Source organism: Lethenteron reissneri, chromosome 54 (assembly GCF_015708825.2).
Source record: "Lethenteron reissneri isolate LAM-NWPU_2019-01 chromosome 54, ASM1570882v1, whole genome shotgun sequence".
Classification (NCBI taxonomy): Eukaryota; Metazoa; Chordata; class Hyperoartia; order Petromyzontiformes; family Petromyzontidae; genus Lethenteron; species Lethenteron reissneri.
The window spans coordinates 10829787-10857318 of NC_083832.1; the positions used below are offsets into that span (position 1 = coordinate 10829787).

At 46.8% G+C, this 27532-nt stretch overlaps 1 protein-coding gene across 1 annotated transcript in view; it reads left to right on the forward strand.

Moving 5' to 3' along the window:
• Positions 1-27532, forward strand: part of LOC133356477 (collagen alpha-1(VII) chain-like) — a 103319-nt gene that overhangs the window by 47696 nt on the left and 28091 nt on the right. Inside the window, exons 17-25 of the mRNA XM_061574008.1 lie at positions 354-434; positions 6249-6284; positions 7886-7930; positions 9945-10016; positions 12686-12730; positions 14480-14515; positions 16441-16482; positions 17057-17137; positions 27339-27374. Coding sequence (XP_061429992.1) covers positions 354-434; positions 6249-6284; positions 7886-7930; positions 9945-10016; positions 12686-12730; positions 14480-14515; positions 16441-16482; positions 17057-17137; positions 27339-27374 — 474 coding nt within the window. The remainder of the gene's footprint in view (positions 1-353; positions 435-6248; positions 6285-7885; positions 7931-9944; positions 10017-12685; positions 12731-14479; positions 14516-16440; positions 16483-17056; positions 17138-27338; positions 27375-27532) is intronic.

Sequence of the window (27532 nt, forward strand, 5' to 3'; positions counted from 1 at the left end):
GTCGCTGCTGAAACAGAGCTACATAGCTCAGTGGGCCTTACCTGGTAAAATAACAAAAGTTTAATATTTTAGTAGATGGCAACGTCTGTGAGGGAAGCCTTCATCCAGCAGTGGATTGATCATGGCTGAATCATTCTAAATCGATTCACCGCATGTGTCTTGTTTATTCGTAACTGCGCACTTCTGTGTCTGCCTTGTTTCATCCCCCGATGTGTTCCCCGTCTCCGTCTGCCAACATCACAAGCCAGAGATCTTGTCTGTCGAGGACCGTGACAGTGCCTCTGCGAAGCTGCCTTTGACTCTGAACATCGAATGCGCCCGCCCTGCTCCCCCTGCCGCCCTTTCCCCCCCAGGGAGATCCTGGGGCGAAGGGAGACAAAGGCGAGACCGGGCGACTGGGAAATCCGGGGCAAATTGGCATGCGGGGCAAAGAGGTAAGAAACCGCATCCGAGCCCTTGTCCATAACCCCGATCCCCTTGCGAGCAAGACCGCGGTCAACCCAACACTCTGGCGCCTCCATTAGCAGCCATTCTCATCATGGGTCAAAGCTCATTCGAGCAAAAACTCCATTCTGTGCCTCCGTATGTGAATCAAGGTTATTTTTTAGTCCGTCAGCCTAGTGGCTTTTCCAGGCCAGTGTTATCACACCGCATTTGCGTAAGCAAGGCTAGCTTGGACCGATTTCGACAAATGGTGCCGTTATTACCAGACGTCATTGGCAAGAAGACTCTTCACGTGTCACGACTCATACCCACCGCACAGCGCTGTCGGCCATGCGGTGATTTGGTTGCGAAGAAGTTACCATGCGCTGGGATGCCCCAAAATACAGGGCTGCGTGGCAGTCCGGCAAGCAGGATGGCGGTGTGTACGGAAACGTAGTTAAACGAAAAAAGAATCGATGGTCCTTTGTTCCTCAATTTCTTCTGTTTGTGCTATTGGCATTATGTCTGAAGGCAAAGAATCCAAGGCAGCGCGATCTGCCTTGTCATATAATAGATGCGCGATAGATTTTCCACGTGGCTTTTAAAAAAATCTTCACGTGGCCTGCCTCTAAACATTTATCGTTATCTCATCGTAGATGTGTTCCAGAGTTCCTGGCACGTGGAGTTTCCATTTATCTAAACATCCAATAAATAATATAACATTTTAGTTAATTTATCATCCATAATCTAAGGGTTTTTTTATATATTAACCCAAAAATAATTATATTATGAACATTATAGTTGTTTGTGCAGGACAGGCCTCCTCTGCAATACGTGGTTAGCACCAATGACATGGTTTAAGTTACGGGAGGAAGTAGAGAACGTAAGAACTCCAATCAGACGCTTCTTGATGTGACCACTGCACACCTCTCCTCAAATTGCCTTGGTACACTGAGGCACTTTTTTATATAAATACATTTAAAAGGACTAAACATGTCAGCTCTGTTGCTATGTGGCAAACACCATTTACAGGGCATGCAATATTAGCGTGCCCTACCGGGTTGTGTAGAAGAGGCCCATTGAACTGACACGGGTAAGCGGCACTGCTGTTGGCAGCAGTTTCCAATAGAAGTTTATTTTTCTTATAAAATTACGAGCTTGTTTGCCCGTCAAAGGACGGAAGCTGTAATATTTACGAAAAATTGAGCAGAGTATAATTGTATCTTGTGTAAATTTGATGGCAGTGAATCTTGCACAAAACGAAGTCATAGAAACCTCACTTCATGACACTGTAGCACTGTATATAACTGACCTTCAATTTGTTCAAATTCACTGCTCTGCTACTTTATTCTCTTCTGCTTTCGGTCGCTGGGGTTGAAATGAATTGGAACTCGATACAATATCTGGAAAGTCACCGAGAAATGTCTATTTTACTATAATGTAGAAGCATAAATTAGACTTACCTTTTGTCTCAAGTGCTGAAGAAATAAATAATGACACCAAATCCACTTTGTTGCTGCGGATAATTATTTATTAGATTCCCTTTCAATAAAAAAAGATTAAACTAAAAGCGAATTTGCGAAAAAAATATTTCCGCTCGACCTTCTGCGTGAGTGTAAAAATCCACCCGCTCATGAATATTAATGATGGGGGGGAATGTGGTGTGACGTCACGCGCATTACACAATCAGACATTCTTGGCTCATTATAAATTCATGCCTATTACACAATGGGAATTCAGTGTTCCCTTTAAAAAATATTAAATATAAAAGTAATAATAACAATGATGAATTCTTAGACATTTTCAATCCACCAGTGAATGAAGGTATCACCCACTCCGTGTCGGCCATGGAGGGAATTCTGATCATACTTCACCACACTGGTCAGTGTGCGGTGGCGAAGACAGAGAGGGGTGTGGGGGGGGGCCGTGTCTGATATCACAGGCTACCGATGTTAGCCGTGGTTGGGAATCGATCACGGATTCTTTGCGTGGCTTCACTGGTTGCATTTCAAATTCTTCTCCACTTTCACAAGTCACCAAACACTGTCTTCACAGATGAGATCAGGAATCTCAATGGGCTCCCGACCCGGTTCGATCGCATTCATGGACCGATTGATTGTCATGTATTGATTGTTTGTCTGCGCACTAATTGGCACTGGTCTTGTTTGAGAGTCGATGCAAATGATTTCATTGTAGAAGTGGCGTTGGCAACACATTGACAAGGATATATATTGATATTTTTCAAGACATCAAACCGGTTTCCTGTTTAAACAAGCCGTGATGTGGCACTCAGTGCTGAGACAAATAATGGAAATTCCACATGACAGGGACTCCTCTACTTACGAATATTCAACTTTGCGAACTTTCAGAGATACGAACAAATCTGTCCATATTCTTGGTTCTTTCGGTAAAGTCACGTAGAAGGGAAATAATAAAATAATATATATATTTAACAATAAAAAGTCTCACGACATTTCGACTGCAACATAAGCAATCGTCATCAGGTGTGAAATCCACAGCAAGAAAATTTGAAAAAGTGGCGGTTTGTCCTAACGTCAGCACCACAGACAGCGATTTGGCAGTTGGCCAGATGGACAAGTCCCCCCTCCTCTTTTCCGAACACAGATGGACTCGTCCATCTGGCCAACTGCCAAATCGCTGTCTGTGGTCCTGACGTTAAGAAAAACCGCCACTTTTTTCACATTTTCTTGCTGTGGATTTCACACCTGATGATGATTGCTTGTGTTGCAGTCGAAACGTCGTGAGAATTGTTATTGTTTTATATTTATATTATTTTATTATTTCCCTTCTACGTGACTTTACCGAAAGAACCAAGAATATGAATCCCTGCAGTCACGAAAGCTTTAAATAAAAAATTAAACCTGTCCATATGTCCAGTCGCCTGTTCGGACCGAGAGTTGTAAGTTCAACAGCCGTGCAATAGATGGCGGTGGCCGTTCGGTGGCAAGCACTGCAGGACCCAAACACTGCAAGGGTTACGAAGGTGTTGGCAGCTGTTCACGATGCTATTGCCTGTTACAAGTTGATTTATGAAGAGAAGAAGAGAGTGACTGTGCAGACACCTCTTGGTAAGTTTTTAGAGATGGTAGAGAGGAAACGCAAACACAAAAGGGAATTAGCATCTACATCTGTAGAACATGAAGAACCAGTGGTATCTACATCTGCAAAACATGAAGAACCAGTGCCATCTACATCTGTAGAACATGAAGAATTAGTGGCATCTACATCTGCAGAACATGAAGAACCAGTGGAATCTACAGCAGCGGTGGTGCAGCAGGATCACGTTTCAAGGTCGTCAACACATCGCCACCATCGCCATCTCTCATCGTCATCGCTCCGTCCCGCCTGGGCACATCCTCCAGCAGAGTGATATGCCTCCTTCGGCTGCCACTCTACGCCGAATCTCAAAACCGTTAGCCATCATCCCCTTCCAGCGGCCGCCTCCTCCCGTGGTGTCTCCGACTTTGTTGATGTTCTCCAATCCGCCGCGTGCCCTCTCTCCATCCCTCTCCACGTAATTCCCAAGCACGCGTCTCTCGGTGGCAGCACGCACGCTCGTCGGATCTTCTGTCCCCCATTTCTACTGGGAATCTGTGAGAAAAAAAGAGCTTTGCATCTCATCGGATTACTCCAGTATAAATGAATATTCTGATTCTCATTTCCTTTGTCAATGGGTCGCCAAAATAGCAGCAGCAGCAGCAAACAGAATAACGTGCGTCCACAAAGCAAAGGTAAATCGGCACAAAAACAGCTGCGAATTCCAAAAACACTGCGCAAACGCAAATCTGTGCCAAATAATAAACTCGCCCGCAGCGCGAGTCGGCCCAAGAAGATTATCCCGAGACCGCGGTGCGATCCCGGTGATCTGAGATTAACTCATGGCCACGGCTAACATCAGCAGTGGATTTGGGGAAGGCTTTCATCCAGCAATCAATCAATGAAAACTATTAAACTAAACTTTTTATTTTACCGGGTAAGGCCCACTGAGCTAAATGGCTTTTAACAGAAGCGACCTGTCCACACGTGATAGCTCAACGAAGTGGCTTATTGTGTGGACATTTGCACCAGCCAAATATTCTAAACGCATGTTGATTATAAATGTGGAGGGAAAAACTGGAGGACCCGGAGAAACATCCACGCAACAACGGGGAGAGCATGCAAATTCCAAATATACAGCAGCATCAGGGTGGGGATTGAACCCACTACCTCCTGTACACCGGGTGAGGTAGTGAACATCCCTCTGCCACGGCGCCCCAGCCTGCAGTCAGTCGCAGGCCCCAGCCAGGGTGGAGTGAGCACAGGCAGTGCATTTAAAATTTTGTAACAAAAACTGCAAAAACGATTTATCGGCCTCCTTGTTCCACGCGACGCGCTTCCACTGGTTTGTCCACCTTCTTGAGATGCGTTCGCATGCTGACGCCACGTCCATACAAATAGTCAAAGTCAACAAAAAGTCGTGAGTGGCTTCCTGCTCGAATGAGCATCAAGAAGTTGCTCATCTCCTGATTATACAGCCCCCGCGCTGAGCCAGTGCCAGAAATTCTGCATTCCCGTGGCGGGAGCAAGTCTTCCCAAAGGGCCACCGCGGTTGAATTTCCCCACGAAGTGGCGCCCGTTTTATCGACACCGGAGGGATGTTGAGCTGAGTGAATTCCGATTGCGAGCCGCTCGCTCGACCGCTGGACCACGTGGCTGGATGTAATGTAAATACAAATGTATAATTGCCAACTATCCTACTGTGATCTGTGTGTGCCCTAATCACTGGGCAACCAACCCGACTTGTAAAATATTTAAACATAAATATATATACACACACAAACACCCAGTATAGCAAGGTCGAAAAGAAACAAGAAATCAGCGAGCTGTCCGGGCAACGTGATCGATATATAAATGTCAGCTGTGCTTGCTTAGGATTGTGATGGGACTGTCGTTTGTGTCTCATTAAAAAAAAAACTTTTCAGCTTCGGCTATCCGACCCCGAGACTTTGATTTATATTTCCACATGGCGGCGGAAAAAAACAGCCGCATGACAACAGGCGAGGCAGCAGCCTCGCGCTCGCAGAGTTTGATACATTCCGTCGGCGCGGTTATTATATTAAGGAAAGTCTTAACGTGCCGCTCGAACACAGTCACGGCGCTGCTATTTTCATTTCTATTCCTGCGGGTGGCCCTATTGCCCGGTGGCAGGAAGCGGGAATCTAATTCGGGTCGCCGGGTTCGTTGGAGCTCAGTGCGCTAATCACTGCGCCGCCACTTTTCCCTCCCCTTCCCTTTGCGCCCACATGTGTTGTCTCCCATCGCTGTGGGTTAGGACTTGGTGATGGTCAAAGTTGTCCTGGTGTGATGCGTCGACGCCTGATGGTAGATGTGTGTGTGTTCTTGCCCCAGTATGGGGAGCGGTGGTGTAGCGGTTAGCGCGCTGCGCTATGAACCCGGCGACCCGAGTTCGATTCCAGCTCATGGCCAGCACCATCAGTGAAGATTATCTGAACCGGTCCTGGGCCTCCCTTAGGTCGACTCGGACTCAAATGAGTACCTGGTGCGGTGTGTAAACATCACCACTGGGGAGACAAAGGTGGCTGGGCGTGGTGTTGGCCACCCACCCTCTAGTGTTCCGTTTTGGCCTTCATAGGTGCTCGCTCGCAGCACTTTCCCCTCCAGTCTGTTAAGGTTATACGGGGGATCTTTGTCTTTGTATTTTATCTTGCCCCAGTAGTCTGATGGTAAGGCTATATGGTGTCTTTGTTTTTTGTGTTTTTTCTCCACGGGAATAATGAACGTGCCTGATTTGATTTTCCTTGCAGGGCGAAAAGGGAGAAGCAGGAGCGCTTGGACCCAAGGTGAGATGTGTTTATTATTGTGTCATCATCTTCAGCATCAGCATCAGCAGCCATGGTCAATGCACTGCTGGATAAAGGCCTTCCCAAGCACCGGCCACGTCTCATGATCCTGCGATGCAACATGCAAACTTAAGCCTGCACACTCGAGCCGATTTCATCGCTCCATCTCCTTTATGGAAGCCCTCTCCGAGGCGTTCCATTCCTTGGCATTCCTGACAGGAGGCCATCATCCTATCTCGTTACGCGCACTTCAAAATGCGCCTCTGTGGCCGTCTGGAATGCTCTTCCGATATTAGGAAGCCGCTGGGGCTATGCACTTTAAAATAATTTAGATTGACAAACTAATTTCTTTAGAGCTGCTTTTTGTGTCTCATTAGTTGTCCTTCCCCCACGCCTCCGATTAGCACGGTTGCCTACGTATGGCACCAAGGAAGTTCAGCATTCATACATATGTCGTGAGCCACTTCCAAAACACGTCGTCTCGAGAGTTTCTTATTCTCACACTGGGCACAACACAGGCCGATACATCTAGATATACAGTGAGCGAAAAAAGTATTTGATCCCCTGTTGATTTTGTACGTTTGCCCACTGACAAAGAAATGATCAGTCTATAATTTTAATGGTAGGTTTATTTGAACAGTGAGAGACAGAATAACAACAACAAAATCCAGAAAAACGCATGTCAAAAATGTTATAAATTGATTTGCATTTTAATGAGGGAAATTATTTCTGGCTCCCAGGTGTCTTTTATATATACACGTCTCCTCTCGCTGGGCAAAACACTGGGTAATATATATATATAGTCTCTACTTTAGTTACGCACAGCCGACCTCTCTACATAGTCCCATCCAACCACACGGCTGGCTGACTGGTGTGACGATGACGGCGATGGGAGCCGTGCAGAGGATCTTCCTTGCGGACGGACGACAGCGAGAGACGCCGGAGAGAGATGATGGAGAGAGATGATGGAGAGAGATGATGGAGAGAGATGATGGAGAGAGATGATGGAGAGAGATGATGGAGAGAGATGATGAGAGATGATGGAGAGAGATGATGGAGAGAGATGATGGAGAGATGATGGAGAGAGATGATGGAGAGAGATGATGAAGAGAGACAATGGAGAAAGATGATGGAGAGAGATGAACGGCGAGAGATGATGGAGAGAGATGATGAAGAGAGACGATGGAGAGAGATGAGCAGCAAGCAGCGACACAGCCAGGACCCGGGACCCCACAACAACCCTGAACCTGCGGTTCCATCCCCCTTATTTACGTCTCGGCGTGGCCAGGCACCGCCTCTGGCCATGCCCCCTTCCAGAACCTTCCAGCAGGTTCCCAGAGCTTCCCGACTAACCCCACCTTTTACCTTTAACCCAGATACGCCCCCCTTCTGATTAGTTGTTATGTAACCTTGCCCAAACCTGTGATTACCCTTCCAGGTCGACAGGTGGCACCCTGTGATTACACATACATGACGTGTCCTACCCAAGCCGCTTGCTTTTTCTGAATAGTTTTGACGTTCTCATGTAAACCTGCCACATGTTTCATGTTTTCATAATTTGTTTCAATTAATTTTATTGCTCCCCCCCCCCTTCCCCACAGGGTGACACTGGACAGCCTGGCGCAACAGGAATCCGTGGATTTCGGGTACCTGGAGCAAAGCACTCGGGATGCGTCGTCGCCATCGCCAGCATCACCACGAGTCACAAATCTTAGAATCTTAACTGCGCCGCCCCGCTCAAACGATCCGTGGGGCGGCCGCTTCATCTCCATTGGCAGCCCCCGATACGAGTTGCGGAAATTCCTCGTTCCCATAGCAGAAGCCAGTTAATCAATCGGGAGGATGAAACCATTTGACATAAGATTACCTACTTTGATGTTGCAGGTGGCAGGGGTGCCGTGGTGGCGAGATGTTAACTTACTTGATTGGTATGCAGGAGGTCGTGGGTTTGATCTCGTCCCTGACACCTGTATATTTTGAGTTGGCATGTTCTCCACGTGGTCGCATTGATTATTTTTCTGGTCCTCTGGTTTCCTCCCTCCAAGTTTAGAATGGATGTGCGTTGAGAGTATTTGGTTTGTCGCTATAAATTTCCACGTGATGATAAGCCACTTCGTTGCGCTATCATTTGTGGCCAGGTTGCTTCTGAACAAGAGATATATGGCTCTCTCGCACACCACACGTGAACTACCAGTTCACTGGCTGTGGCAGTACCCATTTACTCTGCTGAGTGGACAGGAGTGGAGGGATTTAAGAAACGTGTCCCATTGCTCGAATGGCCGGGAGTTTTAAACGAGCTATTTTCTGGATCGCAAGTTTGGTGCGCTAACCACGACACTTTAAACAAAGCGGTGCTCGTGTTATGTATCACAAAAGGACGACGATGATGCTAATGATTAACTAAGTCGAACCCCGACCTGGATGTGAACCCGCGACCTTCATATCGTGAGTCGTGCACCCTTTAACCGCAGTACCACCCATGCAGATCAAATTGCTCAGGCACTCGCTAATTAGCTGCTGCCGGCTTAATCAGTGAGGTTCCACTGAAACGCAATGAATATGAAACAAGCCTTGATGCTCCCTTTGAAATGAAATTCCCTTTCATGGCCTTGAATTTCTGCCAAATCAATTATGCGTCGAATAATAACTCGCAAACCCACGTTGCTTTTCAAATTTTAGTGGCCCATCATGAAAAAAAAAGGTGAGGGGGGGAGCTTCATAACTCTTAAACGTATAACCCACCGCGTTTTATTCAGCCCTAATAGTGTTCATGGTCGTCAAACTTTAACGCGGTTGATTCGGTATTTTAAACTTGCGAATGTAGCCAGTAAAATAATATTTAAAAAACGCGCCAGGTCCACCTGCGCAGGTCGATGTGGACGATGGTCGGGCGTCCTATTTTATCAACGTTGCCGAGCCGAGGCACACAAACACCGAGTGGCCAGCAACAATCAGAAATTTCTTACGTATACAAATTGATAAAAAAATTATTAGATTTTTGTTAAATGCAAGGACTCAAGGCCGTAACAATGCACAACAATGACAAAAAAAACAACGAGGGGTACGGACCCAATCGCGATCGATCAATGGAAGGGGGGGGGGGGAACGGTCGACAACAAACGACAACACAAAGGCGCGGCTTGTACCGTGAACCTTGGCAGCCCTTCCATGGCAGCATGCGTCGGCGGTAGCCTGGTGTTTTGGTCAGTCTTGCGTGACGTGAAACGTGACGTCGGTTGCCCGCTCGTGGTAGGGGGGTGGGCCCCCTTTATTCGGCGAATTGGAGCAGTAAGTCCCTGCCACCGAGATCCTCGTTTCCACCCCCATGCACGAGTGAGGCGCATATGGAATTGTCCGTTCGTGAGAATCGATTATTTCTAATTTAAACTGCTGAGGCTTCATTGAGGTTAATAGAGCGGGCAAAACTGTGCAGACGGGATGGTAAAATTTGTACAAAAATACAGATTTTTGAATCTTAAAAACGACCCTGAAATTAGTGACAATTGATCGAACCTCTGGGCAGGCGGATGATCGCACATACCATTCTGTCTGTGTTGGCTATGACTGGCTGGCTGTACTGTGATGACAACCGGCTTTTTCACCATCTTGTCAACCCTCGATGACTCGTCCGGTTTGAAATCCGTCTGCGGCTGGACGCAGGGGCCAGCCGGCGTCAACGGACGCATCGGGGACAAGGGAGACAAGGGAGACCCGGGTCTGGCGGGGAGTGACGTGAGTTCCCCGTCCACGAGGCCGACGCGCCGAGAGCCGCGCTCGCGCCGCGTGGCATTGTCTTGAACAACTCGCGAAAAAAAGCGATGGGAATTATTTTTTTGTCGTCTCAACTCTTCCCTGGCTCCACCCGCCGCCTCTGTTCATTCTCATCCCTGGGCAGATTGAATCATTTGCGGGGCAAACTTTTCTTAACGTGTTTTTTGCCAACTTTCGGACCGCGATGCCAGCGCACCGTGGCCCAATCCCACGAATAACGTCGCGGAATCTTTAACGTCTACTGTGAAGCGTGCGGCGCGCATTACGGTCAGTTACACCGCCGCAGTGTTAACCAGGGCGGCCGCTGGAGATGAACCGCGAACCTCTGCAGCGAGTGGCCAACACGCTTACCCGTTAGTCCATCGGCTTTCTTTTTGCTTTCGCTCCTTTCTCACTCCCGAAGCGTCAAACCCCCCCCCCCCCCCCCCCGAGTAAGACAGCCAAGAGCACGCACTCTTAAGAGTGTCCAAGATAATAACGGTTAGTTTTGTTTTAACCATCGCCTCCACTCGCCTTGCCTGCCCACCTACTGCGAACAATTAGCCGGGGTCCTCTTGAAAAAAAAGTCATGAGACTCGTTGAGGCTTTCTCGGCTAAATGAGCATTATCATAATACTATTATAACAATAGTAAACGGTGTGTTTTATTAGGTTTGTGTTTTACTTTTAAACATTATCCCATGAGCCTCAAAACGAAAGCTACATTTTTATTTTACCAGATAAGGCCCACTCACCCGTACAGCTCCTTTTCAGAAGCGACCTGGCCACAAATGACAGCTGAACAGAGAAATGGCTTATCACGTGGACATTCATAGCAGCAGCCAAATACTCTGAGCGCACGTTTCTAAATAAGGCTTCTATGCGAGCAGCTTCCTCGTGTGGATTAGATGCCCCTTGGAGGTTTATCTGTGGAGCGGCCACTTTCCACGTTCTCCCGTGCGACGTTATAGCCTCACATTAAACGGTTTGTTCGGTGTCGAATTAGCTCCACGGATACCCGCGGACGACAAGGGCAGGTGGCGTTTATTAATGACGCAAGGGGAAGCAAGTCGACTCGACGGGCTTCGTACCGTTCGCATTTGCATATTGAGTTGGCCGCCAGTTAAATGACACCGTAAAAAAATTCGGAAGAAAACAATGTAAACCATCAATCAGCATTAATTCTTTTCGCGCTTAATTTTCTTTTTACAATTAAAATGTCACATCGGTATTCACGGCGCCGATGATGGATTGGATAACAATAAAAAGTTCCTCCCCTTGCCCTGTGAACACGCGAAAGCGATTTAAAAGCGAAATAAGTCAACTTGAAGAGTCTTGCTGCTCAGAAGGGCGTCCTGCAGATTGTGCCCAACACTGTGCTGCAGTGGTCAAAATTCCACATTCCCATGGTAGGGGCCCAGTTCATCCATAGGAGAAATTATATTGTCGAGTCAAAGTTTTCTCTCTACATGGGCATTTGGCGGTGCCGGTCTCAATTGGCTGCCCCTGGAACAGCAGGTGGAAATTCCACATTACTGTAATGGGTGGGGGGGGGGGCATTGTTAATTTTTTTTAAAAAAGGACCCTGCAACAAAGATTTGAACTTTTACAACTTTCTTCCGAGTGCGAGTTGGAGTGCTTCAATCATGGCACCCCCTCCCCCTCTGCCCCAATTGAGCAGTGAGACTCATGAATTTGTCTTGACGTGTAACGATTAGCCCCCCCTCCCCTCCGCTGCGATTCAGTTAATTGTGATGAAAACCGGCTCTGAATTTCATTCAAGAATTGATTCGTCGCTTTTTTTTCTTCCCACCCTCTTGTTTGTACACTTACGCTCAGTCCGCCTAATCTGTCTGATTTGTTAAGACTCATTTGGTTTGTTCAATATTGCATCTGTGCCGTCTGCCTTGTTCATAGAGGCTTTGCTGGTAACCCTTTAGTTTGTCACTGCCTCATTGGTTCCATCTCATTTGTACTCCCCGCGTACGCTGTGCCATTTGCAATGCCTCGTGCATTGTCTGCCCTATTTGTACTCGTGTGTGCTGTGCTTTGCTGCCCTGTGTTATTCTGTCTCGTTTGGTTCGTTAGCCTCGAGGTAGCATGTTCATTGAGTGAGCAAACTCTGGGTGTACATTGTTAGTGATCATCCTTTCTTACACAATGTCACGCACATCTATCCTGGCCGTATGGATAAAACATTTTACGAGTTCTTACTCATCACGTGTCTATTCATGAGCAGAGCCTTTAACAATATATATGTTAATAATTGTTTTTGACCCTTTTATCTGGCAACAAAACTAACACCTTTTTACAAGGAGTCATGTTTGCATTGACTACAATACCCGCGGTCGGAATGCAAACAAAAAACACAACTCTGATGATGTATGCACTGTCCTTGAAATTGATTGGTCCACACCCGAGACAGCTTTTCTTAGAGCCCAGTCTCACATGGTGTTGGACCAGATGACGCCAAAAGGCGCACTGGTATTGTGCTCAATGCAAACATGACTCCTTGTAAAAAAGGTGTCAGTTTTGTTGCCAGATAAAAGGGTAAAAAATCAATTATCATATTTTGCTACTGGCAAAGGATATTCCAATGGTGGAATATATATGTTCTTGAATAATATGACTCTTGTTCTCTTTGTTTCACAGGGAACTTCAGGAGTAAACGGATCTAAGGGCAGTAAAGGGGACATGGTAAGTCACGTGCTGTTTGGGATACGGACTTGCATGTGTAGGGGAGATTCTTTAAATGCCATAGCAGAACAAGGCACCTTACACTGCATCTCATCTCAACCATTCCATTGCCCTAGCAGTTTAGCCAGAGGGAGCCCCCAGTGGCAGCTGTCCTTGTGCAGCACAATGTGGGCATTAGTCTGACAGTAGGCAGTGGTTGATGTTGCTGCGTGGTTATTCCCAATTTAGACATTTGCCAGTACATGATCAGATTTGTCCCATGATGCTGGCACACGTGGCAGCCTCTTACTCTCTTTCTGAATAACATCACGGGAGTTTTAATGTCCACCCTGAAGCAGACTATGCCCACAGTATTAATTAGGGCAGCCGCTGAAGTCGAACCACGAACCTCTGCAATCAACGGCAAAACGTGCTGCCGCTCGACTGCCATGTCCTCCAGTATGAATACATATTCTGATTTCTGATGCCATCAATTTGAATGGCGCACCTTAAAATCACATGATGGTTTCCCCTCATCTCCTGCCTTGCACGGTGTCTGTGGGAACCTCTTGTCAACGGGTGGCTAATTGTGGGCTTGTAGGGGCTGTGCTAAAGACATAGCCTGCGATGCAGGAGAAGCTGGGTTCAAAGCTGGGCTCGAGCCATCTGTGATTAAATCGAATTCCCAAGTGTGGCGAGTCGATGGCACCCAGCCTCATCGCCAATGGCTGCACATTGCACAGCGGCCATCTGGAACCCCCTTCCCTCCGATATATATTAGGAAGCCACTGGAGCTATGCACATTTAAATATAGATTCAAAACTCATTTCTTTGCAACTGCTTTTTGTGTTTAATTTGTTGTGCTTCCCGCGCACCTCCGATTAGCACGGTTGGCTACGTATGGTGCGAAAGAAGTTCAACATACATGCAAAACTCACGTTAAAATAGTTTTTTTTTTCATCTTTTTACAGCTCATTCCAGCTGTGAGAATACTAAAAAAATGGCTCTCATTGACATGCAACGACCACTGTTTGCAGAGCTTATCAAAGATGTTTCTCTAGTTTGTATAAAGAAGCCTTTTGAAGTGACTTCAGAAGTGCTTCCGTGATGTCTTCTTCTGGGGGCCCTTCTCTGAAGCGACGTTGCGAGACTGCTGGCTGCAATGACGCTGTTGATTGATAGCGCATATATATTAGATTTTTTATTATTGGAGATTTAAATGTGTTTCTTGGGAAATGGTGTGTTTTACCACTGCCACTCGTTGTGCCTAATATTGCACTTTCTCTGATTCCTTAATTGGCTAAAACTTTTAAAAGATAAATGTTATATTGGAAAGTATATGATTTCTAAACTTTTCTTTGTATGCATCCATTTGTGGTATTATGTTAATTTGTCTCTGATGTGTTACGTCTGTCATGGAAATGGTGTTTTTATCGATGAATCCCACCGTAAGAGCTTGTGAGCTTACACAGTCCTTTGAAATAAACTGGACTTTCTATGCTGAAAAAAATCTAATCAGTAGAAATCTAGTGGCAATTAAATAAAAAACTAAAAATTCGCAACAATTGCCTTCTCATCAAGACATCAATTACTCCTGAAATCCGCTTCTCACAAATGCCAATTTCTGTTCATCCCATGGCCCCGGGTAGAACGGGAACAATCGTCAATAAGCATTCATCGGTGGCTTTGCCCCGTAACAGTCCATTCATGGCTCATTCATCAACAAACCGCGCCCCGCTCGTTACTGATCTCACGTTCATTTATTTCCAGGGCGAGCAAGGCGTGCCGGGTCCTCCTGGGAAAGTTGTAAGTTCGATGCGATCCTCCCCCCCCTCCCCCCCCCCGGAGCGCCGGCAAAAAATCTCCTTCGCTTTGCCACTTCCTGCCTGGCGAAGCAGAGCGGACGGGAGGACGGTTAAAGATCGTGGCGGGGGAGGTGTGGGGCAATGTGCTGCTGTGTACAATTTGTTTTGCTCTGTCCACTGCTGCGGGGGTTGATAGCGTGGGAGGACGGATGGTTATACGAACAGTCAAGACACGGGGATGCGGTGGTCTCGTCGTTATCGTCGTCGTCGTCGTTAGGCGCCGTGTCTGCGCAATGTCTGGAAGCGGGAGCAGTATGGAAACCGTCAAGCTGTGTAATCGGGGCCGGTGTAAGAATTGGATTTTAATTTTATTCGCGCGCGTGCACGGTTTGGACACTCTTAGAGCGGCGAAATTAGGTCAAACGATCCCTGCTCATGATCGACATGACGTAGCGAGGCCTTCATCGCAGCGGTGGATAGACAAAAGGGCTTCAATGTGTACACACGTCTCCTCTTTAGTGTGGCGGTTGAAAAAATAAGATATAGGCTTCAATTGTTGAAGCCATTCCACGGCAATGCAGTGAAGTCCGCTTGTTGCACCAGAACACGTTGGTGTATCGGGGCAGTCATCAGTGATGTACGCCTCTTGTGTGCTCGTTATGGAGCTGCTAGGAATTCTCCGCCAAACCTACGACATGATGCTGCTGCTCTTTCTGCTGCTGCCAATGCTGCTGCTGATAATGCTGCTGCTCACGATAATGATAATGCTGCTGCTGATATTGCTGTTGCTGCTCCTAATAATACTCATGATGATGCTGCTGCTGCTCAAGATAATGATAATGCTGCTGCTGATATTGCTGCTGCTGCTCCTAATAAAACTCATGATGATGATAATGCTGCTGTTGACATTGCTGCTGCTGCTCCTAATAATACTCATGATGATGATAATGCTGCTGCTGATAATGCTGCTGCTCAAGATAATGATAATGCTGCTGCTGATATTGCTGCTGCTGTTCCTAATAATAATGATAATGCTGCTACTCATGATGATGGAGATGATGATTTGATCTCCAGCCAAGAGTTGATCTCACAATCTCACAATTGTGAGTCAAGCCCAACTCAACACGGCATCCTGGCCAGCTTCGACGGAATATGCCACACGCATAATTTGCCAAGTAAATTTCGTTTCACAGCCACGCAGAGTAGACCCGGGATCCTCTCTGTGATGCATGCATTCGGGCCACGATTCAACATGGACATGCTGATTTTTTTCCCAGTGGGGAAATGAGTAATGTTATTGGCTTAGCATGGATGGGTAAATGTGTCGAATTGTTTGGCTTTAATCTGGATTACATCGGGTCTCAAAGCCCTTCTGCAGCTTACATCTTAATATGTCTCCAACTGCCTCTTGAATGCCATGAATTTCCACACAACATATGGGAGCACATTATTCTGGTCATTTACATAGACCGAATTTATAGAGTCTGAATGTTATGTTTTACGTATTTATATAATTATATATCATTGGATACTGCCGCAGTGTAACGGTCAGCACATTGCGCTCGCAATCCAGAGCTCGCCAGTTCAGTCCGATCTCCCAGAGCACGCTGGTGGTGGTTGTCGAGACGAAGCATCTTCAATTGCCTCTGCCACCACGGTTCTTCACCCATCGGGTACGGCACAGTTGGTCAGCTGAGCTGGTCACGTGGGGTGGGGTAAAGTGTGGGAACTCCCACTCCTTCCACGACATTTGACCAGTACTTAAGAGCCAGCCCCATGCCCTCTTATTGAGCAGCAGCATGAGGAAGCAATTTCAGGGCTGCACCTTTACCGTTATAGGTTGTTGTTGTTGTTATTGTTGTTGTTTTATCATCGTCCAGTGTTTATGATGTTTTTTGCACTGCTGCTGCTTCTATTCCCCCGCAGATTGAGGTTGAAAAGACCCTCGCGGGAGATAAAGGCGACAAGGTCGGTCACGTTAAAGTTTCAGCAAATGCCTTTTCTTTGCATTTTTTTACAAAAAATTTCTGATTGTATTCGTGCTCTCAAGTCAAAGTGATGTTATGCTCACACAATGTGGTGCTCAACTCCTCCTTACAGCCCTGAAGCAGAGGTGGAAATTTTATATTGCTATGATGGGGGGGGACGGGGGGAGTCTTTCCCTAGAACAACCACTGTTTGACGTTGCCCGTAAATTGGTGCTCATTTTATCGACTCCGGAGGAACGAGCGATGGGCTGAGTCAACCCTCCGCCAGAATCTGAACTCGCGACCTTTCGATCGTGAGCCACTCTGCCCTCCCGCTGAGCCACCCGGCCACTTCTCCCTTTCCCCCTCGCCCCTCGTTTGAGCAGGCAGACGGCGGGACTTGATTGATAATTCATCGCCGCGCTCTTAGCCGTGCCGCCGATGTCTTCGCGGTGAAAATGAGGTCACGGTCGGGCTGTCCTCCCAGGTCGACTCGTCGTCGAGGTGCTCGTCAAGATGCCCGCGGCCAGATGCCGAGTGAGCGAGTGTCCGTGTTCTTCCCCCCTCCACGACAGGGGGAGCACGGAGACCCCGGAGAGAGTGGAATAAATGGGCAGAAGGGAGACAGAGGACCCATCGGCCTTCCCGGGGACCGGGTGAGCGATGCACTCGGATGACGAGCTATCGTGTTCGTGAACGAGCGCGCAAAAACGTAACGTGATGGACGTCTCAAACCGCAGGTTTTTTTTCCCCTCCGGGGACCCCCTGGTGACAGCTGTCCATGTGTGGGTACAGGGTGAGCGCACCGTCGGCCTGAACGTGGGACGTTGTGTTGACAGTAGGGGGATGATGATGCTCTTCGTTTTCTAACGAAATAATTTGCACTCGTTTATTTTCTGTTCACAAATTTGGCCTGCTCTTTTTCGAATAACGTCACAGGATCTTTGACACTCTGCTGAAGCAGACGACGCGGTGGAATTTATGCTCATTACATCCGCAGTATTAACCAGGGAGGGGCACATAGTTTGAACCACGAACCTGGGCATCAAGCAGCACACGCACGACGTCTCGGTGATGTCACCGCCCCATGCACACGCATGTATATAATCTGTGTGAGCGTATGTGGTATGACCGCCTCCGGTTTGACAGCAGAGGTCTAACTCCGAATCAGTCGAGCAGCATGATCTTTTTATCGGTTGCTCCACACGAAGCTTCAGGTCTACTCGTCCACACTCATTCCCTCCCTTCTTTACTTTTGCGAAACGTGGACCCCCCCTAATGGAACATCTTCGCCGGTTAGAAACATTTAGCCAGGCCTGCCAGCGATCCATCCTGGATTTAATCTGGCTGGATTGTGTGAGGAGCTCGCATATCCTTGAATGATCTGGACAAAGTTCCACCGGTGAGCTCCTCCGGCAGGCAAGGCTGCGTTGGCTGGGTCATGTAGCCCGCATGCCCAGCCACCGCATGCCTAAACAGCTTTTGTTCGGCCGGATCGAGGGGACTAAACGGGCGCGGCACGGGCTAGAGTAGAGATGGGGTGATACAAGAGGATGTGGAGCTGAGTGGACTTGCCGATGACCGGTGCCAGTGGTGTCAATATCAGCCTCTGTGGAGGAGGCTCGTGAAGGACGCTACTGGGCAGTTGGCGGCAGTCACCCTCCAACAACAACGGAGGGCGGAGGAGCGACACTCACAACAATGAGTGGAGTGCCGAGTGGATAAAGCACATCAAGTTGACACAGTAGGGGGCACAGGTGGTGCATCGGCCAGTCATCTCAGTCAGTCGAGCCGTGTCACCTGGGTCTTCCCCGTGACCTCCTGCCAGTGGGCGTCAACACTTCACGTGGTCTCAACGTACATATAGCCTGGCACAATAGCCGTGGTGACGTCTCTGCCACTTAGTGGCGAATGGCGGTTGTTGTTGGTATGCTGGGCCTCCCCTAGGTCGACTCAGCCTCAAATGAACACCTGTTGCAGTGTGTAGTAAGCATCACCACTAGGGAGACAAAGGCAGCCAGGCGTGGTGTGCTGGCCACCCTACCCCTCATGTGCCGGCCTTCATAGGTGCTCGCTAACAGCACTCGCCCCAACAGTCTGGTGAAGGCTATACGGGGGATCTTTATCTTTGGTGTGCTGGTGCGTGGTATGCTTTGTCGGCCCTAATACGTGCTCACAAATGGCACATTCCTCTATGCTCTATAAGGCCCCAGAAGGCAACAAATCAATAAAATGATTGATTTAAAACCAGAGTGAAAACCCTGTGAGAATCTTTTAGTGGAGGCCTGTGTCAAACATGGAATGTGCATGACAATTACTGTGATTATAAATGTCCACAACAGAGTCCGGTGCTCAAACCCAGGTTTATTGCCGCGATGATTAATCTGGGTTCTCAGGCGCCCAGAGAGTTGATGTTCTCAGCTCATTCGCCCAGCGACCGTCGCGATGGATTTGGTTCCGATCTGGCTACATTCCAGTCTCACAGAATGGAAACATATTTGTTTTGGCCGCCATGCGACGAACATTCGTCTCGCAGAGTGTGTGAAAAGGTGCAACCCGCTGCTTTGTGCGTTGAATGAGGTCCCATTGCATGGAGTGCACTTGCCAATAACAATGTGGTCAATAGACCAACATTTGTTTAACCACCCTGACACTGCTGAGGAAACCCAGTATGCGTAAAAACTGGTCCAGAGTTTGTTTTGCGTTAAACAAATGCTGCTTTATAATATTGGTCTGGAAAGCTCATAGCCTGATAGATTAAAAACGTGTTTTTGTTCACATGTTCAATCACAGGACGCAACCTTGCTTATATTTGCTTTTAAAGGGATCTTAACGTCTTGAAGGATATGTCGGGAGAGGGTCTGTTGCAAAACCTCTCTGGCAAACCAATCCCTGATGCATGGGGTGCACTGCCCATCGATGTTTCCCCAATGGCTTCTAAATCTCTTGATAAGTTGCTGGTGGGAGAACTTCACGAGCAATCAATTGGTGCCCGCCACCGCTTTGCATCTCCCTGGCCAGGTACGCGATCCCAGACCCTGACGGCGATGCCTGTAGTATATTTGGAGTCCGCGTGTTCTCTCTCCCCGTGGTGGTCGCTTGGATTTTTCTCCGGGGCCCCTCCGGTTTTGCCCCCCTCCCCCGCCTACACATTTAGAAACAACATCATCCGTTTAGATTATTTGGGTGCTACTATAAATTCCCACGTGTTGTGATGATATCAGCCACTTCGATGAGCGACCATGTGGGACCAGGTCGCCTCTGAAATGGAGGTCGCAGCTCAGTAGGCTTTACCTGTGTAGAATAAAACAGTTTAGCTTCCTTCCATATAGAATGTCCTCTCAGCTGCAGTGTGAGCAAATGTCACGTGAGTGAGTTTCAATTAAATATATAAAAAGGATGAGACTCGTTCCACGTTGAAAACAGCTCTTGGTCTGAATGAGATAGACAACTGTTTGGGTTTTTTTTTTTTGTAGGGATGGTTAAAAAATATTGCAATAAATTGGTTTGCAAACGTTTCAAAGAAATGAGTAATGGGTTGGTTGTTGGTGGTCATGGCCAGCTCCTGGTGCTATGGCAAAAGAGGGCTCGTTCTGAATCGGCTGAGAGGTATTTTCGTTCCGTCGGCTGCGCAATGGAAGCTGCATGGCCTGTCGCTCCGCATGACGTTCGCAGGTTATCCTCCACCAGAGTCGTGCCTTCTCTTTGTGCTTTTGCAATGTTGCAATGGACCGGCCTTTAAGATGGGAGGGGGGGGGGGTGGGTAAAACCTCTGCAATAACGTGCAATATTCAAGGCATACAATATTGTGGGTTTAACTCGGCTGGACTGTGTGAGGGGGCTAACAGATATTTCAACGATCTGGGCAGAGTTTCACTTCCTTCCCACGCAGAAAATACTCAAGATAGAATTAACCCTACTTGCTAAACATGAACCTGCATCAACACAATAACTCTTGTGACTCACTGAAGGTGTCCTAGGATATTATTAATTCAACCAGGTGGCGTTAGTAATAAAGATTTATAATAAAATATATTACCAGAGTTATTTTCGGAATGTCATTATATATTTTTTTCTCTTCAAATTATAATCCAATTGCGCTGTCAAGTCCCTGTGATGAAACAGACGTTTTCATTTATCGCAGTTGGTGAGTGATGTACCACCACCTCATTGACGTTGAAGTTAACGTCACCAAACGACTTCAACAATGTGACTTCATTCAGATCCAGGGAACCCCAGGGCATTATTTCCAGGCTGGTTATGCATTCATATTCTTAGGTGTTTTCGGTAAAGTCACGTAGGTAAAACATTGAAATTAATAAAAGTAAAATAAAATAAAAATCACGACGTTTCGGATTTTTATTTTATTTTACTTTTATTAATATCAATGTTTTACCTACGTGACTTTACCGAAAACACCTAAGAATATGAATCCTTGCAGTCACGAAAGCTTCAAATCTAGAATTGGTTCTGCATTGTCCGCGTTTTAGCCTTTTTTGTTGAGCACGTGGTGGGGGGGGGGGGGGGGCTTCATTAGAGGACTTGGAAGAAAACTCACGTGTCTGAGAGGACAACATTCACATGTCCACACACATGGGTTCTCGGGAAGCCATTTGCTGGGATGAATGTACGTCCCAGCTACATCGCCGCTACAGTGGGCTTTTGAGTTTCACAGATCCACATGATTTGCCCACCCTTGCCTCCAGGTGCTCACCACCACCCTTGTACGTTGACCTCCTTTCGCACCGTACGTAGCCAACCGCGCTAATCGCACGTGCGGGGGAAGGACAACAAACTAAACACAAACAGGCAGTTAAATTTCGATTTAAAGCGTTCGTGACTGCAGGGATTCATCTTCTTGGTTCTTTCGGTAAAGTCACGTAGAAGGGAAATAATAAAATAATAAAAATAAAACATAATAAAATAATTCTCACGACGTTCTCCACCTGAGGACGGCTGCTTGTGTTGTGGCCGAAACGTCGTGAGAATTATTTAATAATGTTTTATTTTTATTATTTTATTATTTCCATTCTACGTGACTTTACCGAAAGAACCAAGAAGATGAAACAGGCAGTTCTCAAGAAATTGGTTTTCAAGCGAGATGATTTAAAATTGCGCAGCTCCAGCGGCTCCCTCATATCGGAAGGGAGAGCTTTCCAGACGGCCGCAGAAGCGCGTCTGAACGCGCGCGGTGCATTGGCCGTCTTTGTTCGATGGCCAGCCAAAAGCCGCTGCTGGGGGGATGACCGGCTACTGTCGGGCCAAACCTCTGATAAAAGTTAAGGTGCAGCCCTGCAATCGCATGCTAATGCCACTTTGCTAGTGGAAGGGCCCGACACTTGAGGGGAGCTCCAGACGGCTTCTCTGGAGGGTGTTTTGGCCTACTCTTCCACGCTGGCCAGACGTCTTGGAATTAGGTGAGAGTTCTCACGTTCAAGCCTACCACACACGACCTGGCGATCTACCGGGCTGTGGTAGAACCCGTTTATGCTGCTGTGTGGACAGAGGCGATGGAAGGGTGACTTAAACACCTTGCCCCGTTGTCTCGACTGCCACGTGGCCTCTGGGTTGCAAGTGCGGCGTGCTGACCGTTTACACTGCTGTGACAGCATCCAAACCTCTTGTATGCCACGCTAATAGTGTTTGTTCCTTAGCAATGAAATCGAAATGTTTACGTCTCAAGAGCTGGAAAAGAAGCCAGATTACACAATCAAATATAATCTTAACTTTATATTTATGCAGTCGTTGGTTACTGGACATCTGTAAAAAAGAGCTTCATATCTCATTGGATTTCTCCACAATGAATACATATTCTGAGTTTCCGAGCAGGATGAGTTGTAACATCAGCCCACTCTGCCACCAAACCGCAGGGTCAATCACGCACTCCTGAAACCTGGAGTAAAACCGAGGCTCCAGGCGATGCCGGCTGAACGTCGTGAAGCAGCGTTGGTGCCCTAAGCCAACCACATGCCACCTCCTGTTCGGAGGTCATTGAATTAAGTTCCAGACTCGGCGTCGACGAATAAGTCAACGTGAAAAAATGTCACCGAATATTTGTTAGCTTTAAATGAAAACAAATGAGTGGAAACAGATGAAAGCGGCGTGCAAATATTCGCAGCATGCCTCCACACATACGCATCTTCCATTATGGCCCATAATCATCTTAGAGATTGTCACTTTTCATTAACGTTTGCATGTCCTCCGTGTGAACTGTCGCCTGATGAAGCCAGTTGTTGTGGCTTGGCTCTCCAACACACCGGTGTGCTGTACTAATGACGAATTGCCACGTTCTGTTTATGTGACAAACCTTACTAGTTGGCTGTGTCGGGTGGTGGCGGGTTTAAAGACACATTTATATATTTATGTGATCTGACCCAAGAAACCTCTATTTAGGATGATGTTGGTCGCGAAATCCCACGTGTTAAACTGATCTTTACCTATAACGCAACTTGCACTGACAGTACAATTCTCTCTGGCCAGGTAGTGCTGGTACAAGTTCAATTCCCAGTCACAAGGGGGTTGGCTCGGCACGGTCATCATCGTGTCTCCAGGATAGATCAGAATCCTTCAATTTACACTGGAAGAATCCGATGAGTTAGGAAGCTCTTTTCGCAGATGTCCAGGATAAAATCACGCGAGCTGAATTGAGCTAAATCAGCAGTGTTCATCCTACAGAAGCCAGACTCGTCCCAGAAATAGGAATGTGGAAGTGCCACCACGTGGTCACGTCCATGAATGGAAAGGAGCAACTGGCAAATGTTGTTTTGAGCAGCTTGAGATGCCACTGCCATTTAGATATCTCGTGAACCCAAATTGTATTTCGTTTTATGAAAAAAAAATTATAAGATAAATTCCATCCATTCTCAATCCACCAATGGATGAAGAGCAATCCACCAATGCCATGTCAGTCGTGGGGGTTCTCTGGCCATACTTCACCACACTGGTCAGGGCAGGTTGGTGAAGGGTGGTGATCGCGGGTCACCAGGTTCATAGCGCAGCTCGATGGCACTGTGCAGAGCACTTCGTGAATTAATTTCAGCCGGCTAAAGTAAAAATTAAAAATTTCGATTTAAAGCTTTCATGTTTGCAATTATTCATCTTCTTGGTTCTTTCGGTAAAGTCACGTAGAAGGGAAATATTAAAATAATAAAAGAATATAATAAAATAATATAATGTAAAAATATAATAATATAATAAAATAATTGTATTATGTTTTATTTTTAATATTTTATTATTTCCCTTCTACGTGACTTTACCGAAAGAACCAAGAAGATAGACATTACAAACCCTATGAATGTCATTCGCAAGTCCAGTAAAAAATAGTTTTCCTTCATTTCATACGTAGGCTTTAACAACCAAGATGATGCTTCGCGATTGAGATTCCTTTTGGGTGGGATCGTCGTGTGGGCATCACATCAGATAGAGATGCAACCTCGAATTTTGTGCAAAATTGTCAACGTTTTGCCTGCTTCTCAAAAAAAAAATTGCCGATTTTTTTTATGGGAAACGAAATCGACGTGGCACATTTTTCTCCCACACGACAGCTGACTTCGCGTGGCTCTGGTCGGGTGGCGCAGGGCTACAAATCGAATTGACAAGGCACCGCCTATTTTTCCCCACTTCGTACGCGCGAAAGGGTGGGTAGTGCTCACTTTCATTTGGGCACTCAAATATTGAGGGTGGGGGTTGGGGGGGGTGAAATTCCATTGTCTCATGGCAAGGCTCAGTCTCTCGTCTGCGGACCGCCACTGCTACCTGTCGCGGCGCAGGGCTTCGTCCGCTGAGTGTGCAGAGCGTCTTCCTCGGTGTGATGTCCGCACATTTCACTTCATGGTGGCGAGATGTTAACTTCTTCCTCGCCCGGTATGCAGGAGGTCGTGGGTTCTATCCCGACCCTGACGCCTGCTATATATTTGGAGTTTGCACATTCTCCCATCGTCATATTTCCCAAGTCATTACATTAACCTTGCTCAATTCGATAAACTTATGAGCTTGTAATCCATTACACTTTCTTCCTGGGCCACCTGACACTATGGGCCTTTAGGTTCGTGCTCGGCAAACTGTGATTTCGGGATTATTCCGCGCGACAACGAAAAAACACGCGCGTGTTGCCAAATCGCGTCAAAATCACTCGTAGCAAACCGTTGCCTCCCGCGGGGATAATAACGGAAGCCACTTTGTGCGTTTTATTTGTTTCCCATTGATCGCGCAAGATGACCCGCGGAAACTCCCACCACACGTGGCTGTCGTCGCCGGCGTCTCGTTGATAAATCATGCATTTGTCATAGATTCTGTTGAGTGTTAATGCAGATAAGGCAATGCGTCAGTCGGGAGATTCATTGCGAAGTAAAACAATGGGAGTAGGCTAAGCAAGCTGTGCAAGCCTCTTCGATAAGCGGGCCATTGCATTTTTTTACAAAGCCTCCTACTTCGTTTTTTTGCGTGCAGTGACGTGGTTAAATAAAGCACCTCGGTGGTTTGTGTAGTTGAATGTAAAGTGTGTCTCTGCCTGGAATTAGAATGTAGGCCTCACTTATCTCCGTTGGTGGTATTTAAATACTCTTTTGTTCTTTCGGTAAAGAACCAAAAAGTATGGATCCCTGCAGTCATTAAAAACTTCAAATCGAGATTGGTCTTTAAATGTTGCATTCTCATTGCCGGGGCAATTGTTTCCGTAGGACGACCTCGAAGTTACACGAGGGATGTTGAGACCGTTGTAGATGTTGACTGTTATGTCCAACAGAAAATGAAAATACAAAAAAACCCAGAGGTGGTAAGTTGGCTCAGGGTGGCTCACAGTGGGCATGTCAGGGACACCAGCTCGGCTGAAATCCTGGGTTTGAATTCGGGTTTGAGCCACTGATCATCAAATTGGGTTCACACGTGATTAAACTGGTACATTGAGATCATGGTCTCGGCCCGGTCACCAATAACTACACAAAACAAGTAATACAATATTACATTTGCGTCTATTGGTAATTTAGTGTATTTTAGCTCTCGAGACAATTTGATACAATTGCAATTCGACAAAAGTTTGCTAAATGTACGCGGGACCAACTACTGAAGTGACTCCAGAAGTAGTTCTGTGGCGTCTACTTTCAGGGCCAGTTAACCAATACGATGTACTGGACCTCTCTAAATAGAGATTCTGATTCTGATGTCATGTGACACGCCTCACTCACTGTGAGTTGTCTGCATGGGAACATCATTGCCTCAAGACGTCACAACACTGATAGTGCAATAAGAACGTAAAGTAAAACCATTTTTCAAGAATGCACAGGCTTTTCTCAATCCACTGCTGGATAAAGGCCTCCCCATGCTGTTTCGGTCGTGGGTATTAATGTATTACACTTCACCGTGCCGGTCAGAGTTGGTTAGTGAAGGTAGGCATGGCGCCAGTTGAAATATCCCTGGCCACTGATGTTGGCCGTGGCTTGGCATCGAACTCAGGTTGCGGGTTCGTAGCGCAGTGCTCTTAACCTTAAGGGCTGCGCCGCCGCTTTCTGCCCAATAGGAATATAAATAAATATATGAATGTGAATTTTACATTTTAAAAAAATTGCCGCAAATAGAGATCATTAACTTTTAAAAATAGCTCGGGAAGAACCTCAGGAACATTTTAAAAATAAATACCTTCGCTGCAAGGGAATTCATTAGCGGATTGAAACAACGTTCAGCGAGTCTCTGTGAGACCAACCCACACAAACGTAAGAGCAGCTTGGCAATTCACGAAGAGAGCAGTGGACCATGTAACTTCGCGCTCGCCCAGTATATAAATTTGAATGCGATGGGCGGGTGAGTGGGTGGGTTGGTAAATATCCAATCCATCGACTTTCCGACAAGGCAATTGAATGCCTAAATCACTTAGAATTGCATCTCTAATAGTGCCTCCTTCATTGGCCGTACGGAATCGCCAGTAATGCTTCACCGTGAAGGTTTACATTGAGGCATTAAAGCATCACGCTGCATATGAAGAAGTCTTCAAGTGATTTCTGGCTCAATGAGCTTTGAGGTGGTGCTCATGTCCTGTCTGCAGCCCTGAACCTGTGGAGGAGATTCCACATTCATATGGCAAGAGCAAGTGTCTCCATAGAACAACCACCGTTGACTTCCCTCCTAAAGTGGTACTCATTTTATCAATCCCAGAGGGATTATGAGCTGGCACCACTGAGTTTCCTGGATTTCGAATCCAGGCAGTTGCCTGTGATTAAACTGGGTCCTAAAGTGAATTGAGTTGATTGATGGTCTCAGCCCAGTGACCAAATGACTGCAGGAAATAAAGGATACCGCATAAATGGTCCTGCACTTAAATTCCAGCTCTGAGAATTAAAATAACGCATTGACTGTCCGGTAATAAACATTACTCTCGTACGTAGCGTAAGTAGGAAAGTGCTGCTTTGTCCTGTGTGTGGTCTAGAGGTTACTGGAAGGGTTCTCCGAGGTTGCTCTGTGACATCCGGTTCTGTGGGCCATTTTCTAAATCGAGAATTAAGCAATGCTCTGCGAGAAATCCGAAGGGATATTTAATCTTGGGAAGTGATGCTGAGAGCGTATTTGGGATTAAATGTGGGGATAATTACAGGAACTAAATACATATTTCAAGGAGTCGAACCCAGGTCACTGGGTTCATAGTGCAGTGAGTGAGAACACTGTGACACCCACAATTAGGCAAACACGAAAAAAATTTAAGTTTAAACAAGCTAGCAATGGATTTGTATGAAGAATGATTATTGATTCAAATGCGCCTGAGATTAAAAATTATATCAGCCGAGAATGAAATTGTTAATGGTAAAACTGCCACACTGCCAAATGTCACGGCTTTGCTAATTTAAATGTAATCTTTTTTTCCTTTCACAGGGACCAGAAGGTGTAGCTGGGCCTCCTGGAGTCAGGGTAATTACCGCGACACACGAGGGATGGTGGGAAAAGTCCATGGCCTGACATAAAATGTGCTCCAGTTAATGGTGAATAAAAATCTAAATGTCATCTCGACGGAGGTAGAAAATGATTGGGTTTTTTTTTACAGGTGGGTGACATCATTTTGTTTGTGA